Here is a 12,846-nt window from a genome sequence, read left to right as displayed (position 1 = left end):
AGAAGTTCTATTTATTTGTGCTGTCATTAAAACTGTTCTGACTTTAATAATCAAGTATCTCTGTGGAAGAAATAGATTTAAGCCAACAAAAGTAAGATGAAAACTGTATATGTGGATTAATTAATTTCAGAGTCCAGAATTTTCTCCAGACGCTTTTAAAAGTCTGGGTGCTCTTTTTACATAAATGGTTGGAACAGTAATCTATCTGTAAAATGTAGAAAAATTAAGTGCAAATTTTAAATGTGTGTTTAATAATTCCAGAATTTGAATTTTCTTTTTATTTGCAGCTCAGATCGTCTAATAGAAGAGACAATAAGGTAGGAAAAATGTTTTGTTTTTGTTTGTTTGCATATAAATGAACAGATAAAGTTATTTCTATAACTAGAGTTAAAATCAATTCATCCTCCTTAAAGATGAGAATTTAATTACATGGTAATGTATTTTTACTGTGACTTTCCCTTGTAAAATACATTTGAAGCCTAAAACATTTGTTTCCAGAATTAGTAGAATTGAGCTGTTTTACCTTGGTTAATTTTTCTGATTAATTCATACTCAGTATTTTCAGCCTCTGTCTTTTTATTCTTACTTTTTAATGAAAACAGTCTTGAACATGTGATTTGTTAAATGTCTTATGTATACCATTTATGTAGACTTGGTTTCTGTTACAGCAGCTATAGAAAATCTGTAGTAATTAGTATTATCTGTAATAACATTAGTTTCTTGCTTAAGGTAAGGGAAATATGTTGGTTTGAACTGCTTAATTCTCTAGGTTTGGTGAATTTTTAAGTACCTATTTTAAGACAGTAAAAAAGTAAGTTAACTAGGAACGGTCTCTGTTCTTTAAAATTCAGCAGTGTCTACAGCACTGTTTTTCAGGAAAGGTAGAACGAAGTACATGGGAAAAACAACAAACATTTGTATTCTTACCATAGGCTTTGGTATTGTGTTCAAGTGTTTTACATGCTGTATGTTATTTAATCTCCGCAATAACTCATGAGATAGGCACTGATCACTAGATACTATCTCCAAAACAAAAAAGAAGTTAAGGTAAGTAATTTGCCCACGGTCACATGACTAACAAATAGTATGGAGGATTCACATCCTCAAATCTGAGTCTCTAACTGTAGAATAAGAGCTCTATCTAAACCACTACTATATTTACTACCTTATAGAAAGAGGACAAGCTTTGGAGTGTTACTTGGTTTGAAACCTGGCTGTGCTACTTAATTAGATCTGTGTCTTGGATAAGTTTCTTGGAATCTTCATTTTCTTATGTGTTTAAATTTAAACATGGGATTGATGATAATACCTACACTAGAAGATTGTTTTGAAAATAAAAGATAATATGAGTAAAATGCCTAATACAATGGCTGGCTGATACTAGGTAATTTGAAAATGGCAGCTCTATTATTTATACTTTTTTTAAACTTTTTATTTTGATTTCATTTCGGATTTCAGAAAAGTTCCAATGGTACAAAGAATTTCCTTATACCTTTTACCTAGATGCCCCAAATGTTATCATTTTGCCACATTTGCTTTTTTGCAATTTTTTTTCTGAACTACTTGAAAATAAGTTGCGGACATGTTGCCTCTTTACCTCTAAATATTTCAGTGTTCATATCCTAAATATTTATGTTGAAATGGACTCATGGATTCTTATTTTATTAAATGGATCCTATCATTATTTAATAATCTTAATAAATTATCTTTTATAATAATACACAGTTATCACATCTTGGAATTTTGTTTGAATTGCATGCACTGGGTCTTCCATCTGACCAACGTTTTCACAAAATTGCCTAATTATCAACTGAAATATCTCCCTTGTGACTCCTTCCCTTTCATCAGCACATAAAGTTGGGTAACATTTTGCAGAGGATTCTTTACTTAAGGTTTCCTTATAACCCTTTTCCTTTTTTTTCTTCCTTTTATTTCTTCCTCTATACCTTATCTTCTAGCACCAGACTGCCTTAAGCTTTTCGATTCCAAGCTGGCCTTTTTAAGGGCAGGTGATATGAGTATAAAAATTTGGAGTACCTCTTAAGATAGGAACATTTGAGAACTATCAAGTCACTGATATTATTTTGCTAGTTAAAAAGCAAAAAACCACATAATTAGAAGGCCTTTTATTTCACTATTTCACTTTGTTTCAAAGTATGATAGGTATCACAAGTGAAATTTTATTGAATATAAAGCTAGTTATGATTACTTATGGATAATATAAAATTTAAGTGTCAAATAATTATTTTTACATATTCTACATGTAAAATTTTACCTTTTCCTTTTAGAGCTATATTTTTAGAATATGTACACAAATGAATATAAGCTGACACCAGTTTATTGAAAAGAACTAATATTTTTAATATTTGTAAATGTATTCTTAAGCTTTAAATGTATAACTAGTATTGTCTGTTGTTGAAAAAATAGCTGTCTGAGTTTAGTTCACAGAACGGGTGAAAAAGTTGAAGTTCCAGTAAACACATCAATAGTTTATCATTTTAAAAGCATTATATATTATTTGGAGCTTATGTTTTGCCTCTGCATATTTGACCGTTGAAATAACAACAGCCTAGATTCACTCAGCTTGACTCCAGATGATGGAATAAGATGGGAAAAATATGTCTAGGTATACTTTGTGTGGTACTGGAAATCATGCATATTCAACAAGATAATAACAATGTATGATGATAATATCCGTTCTCCAAGGAACACAAAGTGCTTTGCGGAAATTATTTTTTAATTTTCCCTATCTACTTTTGAGTCAGAGTGTATAGGAGATGGTGATAGTCCCAGTTTAAGAAAACAGAGGTATATATGATTCAGAGATTGGCCTCAGATATCTCAGCCCAGGTTTGAATTGTAACTTTTTACAAGGCCATAATAGCTATTTAAAAATACCTGGTGAAGTAAACTTATTATAAAACAACCACATTTTAAATGTATCATATTCTATCATAGATATACACTTAACCTGAAAAATTATGAATAAGAACTAATGGTGCAAAGGATTTTGTTAGTTTGACTCTTATTCTTGTGATCTTTTTACTTTTTGGATCTAAAATTCAGTGTGCTATAAAGTTGACATTGCCCGCCTCTTTCTGCTCTAATCTTGACTGGTTTTGCTCTAGACCTGGTGCATTCACTGTACTGGTCCTGAGATGTCATTTCACCATTATCCTAAAATGACCTCCTCTATTGGATCACTTATTTCTAAAAAAAAAAGTCTTCAACTTTCTTAATTTATTCCCTCATTATGTTGGACCATGTTCTTTAGTAGCTTCCTCAGAAAGAATAGGAGGTAAGATTTTTGGACTTTACACATGGAAAAAAGTCTTTATTCTACCCGTATTCTTGATTCATTGTTTAGCTAAGATATAGAATTCTAGGTTGAAAATAATTTTGAAATTTTTGAAAGCATTGTTTCCAGTGCTGCTTTTTAAGTCCAATGCCAATTAAAATTTCTGGTCCTTTATATTTGTTAAGCATTTTTTTTCCTCTGGAAGCTTTTAAGATCATCCCTTTTCCTTTATGTTTTTGTTTGTTTTTAATCTCACCATATGAGCTTGACATGCACCTTTTTTAGTCCATTGACTTAGGCATTTGGTGGACTCTTACAGTCTGGAAACTTATCTTCAGATCTGAGAAATTTTCTTATGTTTATCATTTTCTTCCCTCCTTCTTCTTGATCCTTTTTCTTTTTTAATATACACTTTATATTTGTCAAATATACCTAAATAAAACGGGAAAAAAAAGAATTCACCTAAAATACAACCACTAGATTGGTTAATAATCTGGTGATATTTTTCTCTATGCCTCTCTGTATCTGTATAAAAATAATAAAAAAATATGAACATATTCATAGATATAGGCAGACACATGTGTAATTGGGCATTTAGAAAAAGTGGAATGATATTAACCATAGCAGGTTAGTATGTGCCATCACCTAACTTGTCCATGACTTAAATCAATAAGTTGTGAGAGGCCCATATGGGTAAGTGTTAATCCCTGTAAAGGGAAGGGTGGTTGCTTGTAGAACACTGGTTATGGACATTAGAAATGGGGTTCCTATTCTTGACCAAGGATAATCTTGGGCAGTGGAAGTCCATGATGGTCTAGGGAGCTGCCCTACTGTAACCAACTCCTGAATGGTGGAACCACAACATGCATTTTTCCTAGTTCCTTTTTATTTTTGTAAGGCCGCACCATGTGGCATGTGGGATCTTAGCTCCCTAACAAGGGACCGAACCTGCGCCTCCTGCAGTGGCAGCGTGGAGTCTTAACCACTGGACTGCCAGGGAAGTGTCCCCCCCCCTTTTTTTTAACTTACTTTTTATTGAAGTATAGTTGCTATATAATACTATATAAGATATGCATGTACAATATAGTGATTCACAATTTTTAAAGGTTTTACTCCATTTATTAGTTATTATAAAATATTGGCTATATTCCCTGTGTTGGGCAGTATATCCTTGTAGCTTATTTTATACCTAATAGTTTTTACCTCTTACTTCCCTCTCTTTTCTTGATCTTTTCTTACCTTTTCTCTGTCTTGCTTTTTTTTTTTTTTCCTACTTTCTGGGAAGTTTACTCAATTTTTCCTTCTGATGCTTCTGTTATGTTTTTATTTCCACTCTCCTTTTTGTAATTTGCACGAGCTCTCTAAAGGGATAGAGACACACACACACACACACACACTCACACACGTTTATGTTTGTATGTTTCATGGATGTGATATTTTATCTCTCAGAGGGCATTAAATATAATTTGATTTTAGAGTTTCATGAGCCTCCTTTATTGCCTCTGTTTCCTCAGAATCACTCTTCTGTTTGTTGGTTGGTTTGTTTGGATCTCTGCCTTTTATGTTAGAGGCTCTCCTCAAATGTCTGGTGAACCTTGGCTCTTTGTTCATATTTAAGGGTGAGGCTCCAAATCTAGTGATTGGATGCTCATTCTGTGTGTGTGGGTGGTAGGATTTGTTGAGTGGGAGGCTTCACCGTGGGTGATCAGGAAGGGGCCTGGCTATTTCATTGGGGGCTTTAAAATGTCAGTATCTGTAGGTCTCTTCTTTTTTTTTTTTTTTTTTTTTTTTTTTTTTTTTTTTTTGTGGTATGCGGGCCTCTCACTGTTGTGGCCTCTCCCGTTGCGGAGCACAGGCTCCGGATGCGCAGGCTCAGCAGCCATGGCTCACGGGCCCAGCCGCTCCGCGGCATATGGGATCCTCCCAGACCGGGGCACGAACCCGTATCCCCTGCATCGGCAGGCGGACTCTCAACCACTGCGCCACCAGGGAGGCCCTGTAGGTCTCTTCTTGATTAGATTTTCTGCTGAACTGAGGGCAGTCACCTGCCTGCATGGTTTGGAGCAGGTAATTTAGGGGTCTGACAACTCCTTTTACAAATTTCCACAAATTTTCATTCTGTCTTCCGATATACCTGATCCCTTCAACTCTTTAGATTTTCTAGGATCTGGGAAAACCTTTATAAATCATTACTTGACTCATAGTGGTACTGAGGTGAATAACAGTAGGGAATTTGGTGCTAATAATGTTATTAACATTTCTTAATCACTCAGGTGGAATTCCTCTAATTTTCTTTTTGATTTTCTTTATTAGATGTTTATGTATTATAAAAGTACAATGTTCTTACTATAACAATTTAAATAATTCTAAAATGTATAAAGAAAAAGTTTGTCTCCTGGTGGTGCCCCGCCGTTCCTACCCCCTGAAGTAACTTGTATTAACTGACAGTTATGTATCTTTCTGATACCTTTCTCACTGTCATACAAACATACACAAAGATGTTTTGAGTGTTTCTTAAAATAAAAAAGGACTAATACTATACACATTCTGCGACTCACTTAAATCATTCAGTATATCATAAACATCCCTCCGGGTTAATGGAAATAATTCTGACTCATTCTTTTAATAAGCAAATATTATTTCATAGTACAGGTATACCATAATCTACTAAACCATTCCAATGTTGTTACCAGGTTTTGCGGGGAGGGGGTGGTGGTGGGGAGTATTTTTTCATTTGTCTTTCACTATCCCAAACAATGCTTATCCTTTTATATATCTCCCTACACACTTTGTTTCTTCTTTGCCTTCTCAGATCTTGAAATTTCAGTTGATTCATTTGTCATTTGCTCCAAGTACTCCCTCTAGCATTTTCCTCCAGTAGCATACCTGGTCTTGGCCTGTCCAAAAATGTGTTCAGTTAGCCCTCTGGTAGGTCAGGCTGTTAGAGACCCTAAAGCAGGTACATACAGGTGGCAGTAGATGGCCCAGCAGTTTTCCCTCTTAGGGGCTCATTGTCACACCAGCTTGTAGATGTCAGCTCTCTGCTTATAGGTCTCTCTGGCTGTGTGTAGCAGGCCTTTCCCAGCTGTAGGGACTGAGAGCAGTTCAGTTCATCAGTGCAGCCCCTTTGCATGCAGACCCTTACCTTCCACTGTCTGGGCTTCTCAAGATGCAGTGAAACCTACATCTTTGCCCCAGGCTTGAAGAAAAATATAGTCTTTCCTGCCATCAGTTCTTTGGTTCTTCCCTTGCTTGAGAGAGTGTAGCCCTCCCTGGCTTTCTTCCCTCGAGATCTCAGGAGAACTTGGGACCTCAGATGGACCCTCCCCGGCATGTCTGCCTTTGTCTTGTGTTCTTCCATAGAGGAAATTGGGCCAGAGATAAGGTCAAGAATTTGTGCTCTACCATCTTCCCAGAATATCTTCATTTCTGTTGCTTTTCGGTTTTTTTTAATGTTTCACATATTTTCAGAATTACTGAAGAACTTCCTATTTCCTACTGCTTTTTATAATGTCAGTATCTAAAATGCTCCCCTGTGTGTTACGTGTATCAAAATGTATACTGACCCTGCTCTCTAGGATACTAATGTCCAAGAAGATAAGACTATTGAAAGTTAATAATCCTGGCAGCGATAGCAAAAAGATATTAACTGAGATTTCTTTAAAAAGCACATCAAAGTAGTTACATGAAAGCAACTGTACTCTACAAAGAGTGAAAAAGTGACTTCCCTTCTTTCTCATTTGCTTAATGAATCTGTGACCTTTGTCACCTGGCTTGGAAACCAGCTTAATGTTGCATGTGTGTCCTATAATCTACTTGGTTGGTTCTCAAATAGAGTTTTGGAACATAATTTCTTTTTTTAAATAAATTTATTTATTTTATTTATTTATTTTTTGGCTGAGTTGGGTCTTCGTTGCTGTGCGTGGGCTTTCTCTAGTTGCAGTGAGCGGGGGCTGCTCTTCGTTGTAGTGCGTGGGCTTCTCATTGCGGTGGCTTCTTTTGCGGATCACGGGCTCTAAGCGCACGGGCTTCAGTAGTTGCGGCACGCAAGCTCAGTAGTGTGGCTCACGGGCTCTAGAGCTCAGGCTCAGTAGTTGTGGCTCACGGGCTTAGTTGCTCCGCGGCATGTGGGATCTTCCTGGACCAGGGATCAAACCCGTGTCCTCTGCATTGGCAGGCAGATTCTCAACCACTGCACCACCAGGGAAGCCCCTAGAACATAATCTTTCCATAAGTTAAGGGCTGGTTGTATATAAATATTTTGTGATATGTTGCACCTTTGGTTCTATTTTTATAATTGTAATTCCCTACTTCCCTCTCAAGGGTTTTTCCTGATTAAGGATATTTTAGTACCTGGCCCCTTTTAAAACTATTTTAAGAAGCTTTGTAATGTGTGATTTGTCAGTTGTCTTATTTCATTTGTTACTTTGGGGGAAAAAAAGCAACCCACAGGAAACAGTCCACTGCCTTGTCCAAAAGAATATCAGAGGATAGCATTGGGGATGAAGTGGTCATTCAGAAAAAGGACAATGGGAAGATGACTTGGGAGGTGATTTTTTTTTTCCCATGTTCCTGCCCAGTGCTTTTCAAAGGTGATGTGCTCACCTTAGTTTTCTGTTCACTTTTAAGGGTATGATGGATGCATGCAGGATCATCTTGAAACATCAGTTTATTGAGCTTCTCTTTTCCTCCCTTGCAGCATTGCTATGGCAACAAAAGAAAATATGACTTCACAGAGAGGAATGTTGAAGTCAATTCAGAGCAAAATGAACACTTTGGCCAGTATCCTTTTTGAAAGCTTGAAATCTGGGGGTTTGGGGGGGAAAAAAATCTGTGTATGTGCTTCACCACTCTCCCCCTCTTCTGGATAGGTTGCCATCATCAGTAACAGTAGAGGCCATCAGTAATTCTGTATTATGATGTGCCCTGCACTCCTGAAAGATCATACTGTTTAATGCCATATCTAAAAGATTGCACACCAAAGGGTTAATACTAGTAGATCTAGAAAATAATTTTGTGAATTTTCAAATTCACAGAATTATTTTACATTTTAAAAGCTTTTGAATCCATGTTAGAGCTCCACAGTGTACACAATTTTTACCTAAACATCATAAATTATGTGCTTTTTCTTCTTTCTTTATTCAGTTTGGAGAATAAGTCAGTGGTACGTGCTTAGAAAGGGAGGGAAGTAGACAGCCATACATGTAAATGAGTTGTCACTGCTGGTGGCGTAGTTTTATTTTGCACAAGCTAAACTCTAGGGTAGATTTGCTGCTTGTTTATTGTGACCTCTACCTTTTTAATTCTTCAGTTTCCCAATTTAAAGTAGTATTACTGCTACTTCTGCGGCATGGACATATATACACTACCAAACGTAAGGTAGATAGCTAGTGGGAAGCAGCCGCATAGCACAGGGAGATCAGCTCGGTGCTTTGTGACCGCCTGGAGGGGTGGGATAGGGAGGGTGGGAGGGAGACGCAAAAGGGAGGGGATATGGGAACATATGTATACATATAACTGATTAAATTTGTGATAAAGCAAAAAATAAAAAATAAAATAAAATAAAATAAAATAAAATAAAATTAGAACCTCTAACTGAGGCATTCAAAACAAAAGATACAACATTCCAAAGCAAAGTGAAAGTTGGTTGTATGACCATTTTAAAAATAACTTTATATTTTGAAATAGTTCAAGACTTCCAAGAAATTACAAAAATAGTTCAGAGGGTCTCATGCACCCTTCACCAAGCTTTATATAATGTTAATATCTTATATAGCCATTATATATGTCAAAACTAGAATTGTATAACTCTTAAACTCCTCATCCATGTTGAGCCTATAAAAGCATCAAGTTGCTGGAGATCAAAATATAGGATTTTTGAAGGGTGATACTTCTTTAGAAAGAACTCTGGGTATACAGTGTTCATTGCAGCTCTATTTACAATAGCCAGGACATGGAAGCAACCTAAGTGTCCATCGACAGATGAATGGATAAAGAAGATGTGGCACATATATACAATGGAATATTACTCAGCCATAAAAAGAAACGAAATTGAGTTATTTGTAGTGAGGTAAATGGACCTAGAGTCTGTCATACAGAGTGAAGTAAATCAGAAAGATAAAAACAAATACCATATGCTAACATACATATATGGAATCTAAAAAAAAAAAAAAGGTTCTGAAGAACCTAGGGGTAGGACAGGAATAAAGATGCAGACGTAGAGAATGGACTTGAGGACATGGGGAGGGGGAAAGGTAAGCTGGGACGAAGTGAGGGAGTGGCATTGACATATATACACTACCAAATGTAAAATAGATAGCTAGTGGGAAGCAGCCGCATAGCACAGGGAGATCAGCTTGGTGCTTTGTGACCACCTAGAGGGCTGCATAGGGAAGGTGGGAGGGAGACGCAAGAGGGAGGAGACATGGGGATGTGTGTATATGTATAGCTGATTCACTTTGTTATAAAGCAGAAACTAACACACCATTGTAAAGCAACTATACTCCAATAAAGATGTTTTTAAAAAAAAAAAAAAAAAAAAAAAAAAGTAGTATTACTGCTACTTCTGAGAAACCCAGCAGGGAAAATGATAAGCCTGCTAAGCTAAAACATTTTGTTTACTCTGAGAAGTCAAGCCTTTTTAGAGAAAAAAGTTTCCTCCCCCAATTACTAAGGGGGAAAGGACCTTTAATTTTCAAAAGTTGAGTATCTTCTGGTTCTAGATTATTTAAGGTCACTTTTAGTTTGATACCTTATTTGCCTAAGGAAAGGAATATCGTGAAGCCTGTTGGTATTTTCCAGTTTTTGGTGAATTTTGTTTTTGCTTTGTCACCCTAAGTATAAAACCACACCTCCAAAATCATTTATATTTTATATAGGGCTCTACAGTTAACAGAGTACTGTTACATACATTATCTCATTTTATCAGTACCATAAATTAGAATCATTCCCACAATTACGTTTAAAAAAATCAAATAAAATGGGTGTGAGTTAGTCAGGACTCCATAGAGAGATAGTAATAGAAACCTAATTCATACTGACTTAAGGAGGAAAAGGAGGGAATTCATTTGTTCATATATCTGTAAAATTCAGGGGTAGAATTTGGCTTAAGGTATGGCTGGATGCAGGGGCTCAGATTTTATTATCAGGAATCTGCCTTTTCTCTCTGTTCCCCTACTCCATCTCTTATTTCTGTTTTCTTGTGTGTTGGCCTCATTCTCAGGCAGATTCCTCATCGTGCTGATAGAGATGGCTACAAGAGTCACCTCCTACCAGTTCAAAAATTCTCATGGAAAAAGGGTGTCTTTTCTGACAGCTCTGGCACATGTCCCAAGAGGACTGAGGTTGCCTAGCTTGAGTTACCTCAAGCTATTCCTAACCCAGCCATTGGCCAAGGGGAGGGAATATTCTCTCTGGCCAATCCTGAGCGTGTATGTACACCTGATTTCAGAGGACAAGGTCAGCCTCACCCTGTTACATGAACTGAACTGGATTATTATAGAAGGAGGGGGGTGGTTCCCCTAAAGGTAATAAACTAGATAGAAATATGTCCACTATAGACAGGGTTTCCTAATGTCAAAAAGTTTTCTTACTTTCTCTCACGGGATTGTTGACCCTTCTTTTACCAAGCAAGAAAAGATTAAGCATTTGCTTTAAATGAGATTTGTACCTTACACTGTATAAGTTTTTGCACATTACTTCATGCTTTCTGTTCTGCATTTTAAAAGTTGTTTCTGCAAATTGTCCCCTTTTTTTTGTTGATTAATTTGAAAAACACATTAATGCCTACAGTGTGTAAAGTTCTCTTCAGTAGACACAGGAAAATTCAAGATTAGAAAAAAACATAACCTCTGCATACAATATGTAGAGTATATAAATACACAATACAGTCCCTGCTGAGAGTCATTTATTTACAGGAAAATGCAGTGAGGATTCACCGGGAGTAGGGATTATTCCAGCTCTCTAGTAACCTAGGTGATTTTGTTGTTGCTTTTCTTGACCTTGATACAATACCTCTATTAACAAAGAGGATGCACCTGCAGGTGTGTAGCAGAAACCAGTCCTAGAAATGCAAAACAATGTAGGATGCAGAAGCTTGTGCTTTGATTGCAACATACCAACAAGTAAAATATGAAGATATTTTACAATACTAAGTAAAATGCAGTTGTGACTGCTATAAAACTCCTAAAATTGAAAATTTTCTTTCCTTTTTTTATGTTCCCCAAATAAGACAGCCAGAGCAGTTTAACCCACTTTCTTATGGTATCCTGCCTACTGCTGCAAAGTAAATTAAAAATTTTTAATAATTAACTAGTGCTTGATTATAGAGACACTTAAGAGTTTGTTTCCACTAATTACCTGAATCCAAGGGGGCTTATTACCTTGGGGAGAAGGTCACATATTCCTCAAAACCTTTCTGGCAGAACTTCCCAGTCTCCTGAGAAAAGGGGTTTAAGAAAGAGAGAGAGAGAGAGAGAGAGAGAGAGAGAGAGAGAGAAGGAAAAAAAGGAAAGACGGGAACCTCAGGATAGTGGTGGTGGTAGCTGGCTGCACCTGTACCTCCGTGCCCTGCAGGGTTCCTCTCTCCCGACCACACGGGCTCCCACCCTGATAGCAATCCCTCAGTACATGGTAGCAGTCATCATTGTTTCTTCTCTCACTATTAATTTTTTTCTTTTCATGGTTCTTGTGTACTGCAGTTTACTAGGAGACTTGAATTTGCCCTTGAGCAGTAGGGCATTTGTGTTTGCTGTAGCTCCCTCAGTGTGACTTTCTTCCCCTCTATTTCTTCTCATCATTTATCGTTTCTGGACTCCACTGATCTCTGTTTTTGTGATTCCTGTGAGTTTTCACCGAAGAGGCTTCTTCCAAATATGACCTTAATAAAGATTTCCCAAAGATCGTTTTCCTGCTGTGAACAGCCTTATCCAGAGGATCAACCTTAGGAAGCGGCGAGACTCACTCATCCTGGGTGGTGTTATTGGTGTCTGTACCATCCTATTGCTGCTGTATGCTTTCCATTGATGAGACATCTCCAGGGACTCTTGACAGCCACCACTTTCACACCCTGATCGGAATAAGAAAGAGTAGGAAGGAGAAGTTGACTGACCTGATAATCAGCCTGACCGGCAGGATTAATTCAAGACTGATAGTGACGGACTCTGTGACGTGGTCAGGTTGAGCTGAAGTCACAGGTTTTCTGTGCTATCTTTTCTAACACACGTTTCCTTCTGTTTTTAGTTTAAAAATAATAATAAATGTTTTCAGTTGCTTTTGTCTCCCGAAGAGGTAAGTAAACCCATCAGAAACAGAGTTTCTGTGCCTCTGTGAAAGTGTTGAAGGCTGATGACAAGCCCAGTCTTACAGCTGGATTCTTCAGAAAACCAGGTTTCTCTATATCCAAAGACTGCTTTCCTTTCAGCCACCAGATGGGGTTGTGAAAAAATAGTTTTTGTCCTTTTATTTTACACTCATGATGAGAAATCACAAGTCATTTCTTGATAATCTGTGCTATAAATTTCTACTCTTTGTCCCCAACTCTTCCGGTA

The 12,846-nt window shown here is 37.0% G+C and overlaps 1 protein-coding gene across 2 annotated transcripts in view; it reads left to right on the top strand.

The window, feature by feature from the left end:
- The window catches only part of GOSR1 (golgi SNAP receptor complex member 1), a gene marked incomplete at its 5' end in the record, with an annotated part of 48,923 nt that extends 36,354 nt beyond the window's left edge, over nucleotides 1-12,569 (top strand). For both annotated transcript variants that reach the window (XM_079724777.1, XM_079724776.1), the window contains 3 exons: nucleotides 288-317; nucleotides 7,998-8,080; nucleotides 12,198-12,569. In XM_079724777.1, coding sequence (XP_079580903.1) covers nucleotides 288-317; nucleotides 7,998-8,080; nucleotides 12,198-12,322 — 238 coding nt within the window. In that variant the 3' untranslated portion in view covers nucleotides 12,323-12,569. The remainder of the gene's footprint in view (nucleotides 1-287; nucleotides 318-7,997; nucleotides 8,081-12,197) is intronic.
- Between the last annotated feature and the right edge of the window lie 277 nt (nucleotides 12,570-12,846).

The sequence above is a fragment of the Hyperoodon ampullatus genome (genome assembly GCF_949752795.1).
Source record: "Hyperoodon ampullatus genome assembly, chromosome: 19".
Taxonomy (NCBI): domain Eukaryota; kingdom Metazoa; phylum Chordata; class Mammalia; order Artiodactyla; family Ziphiidae; genus Hyperoodon; species Hyperoodon ampullatus.
This window is presented reverse-complemented; position numbering and strand designations above follow the sequence as displayed.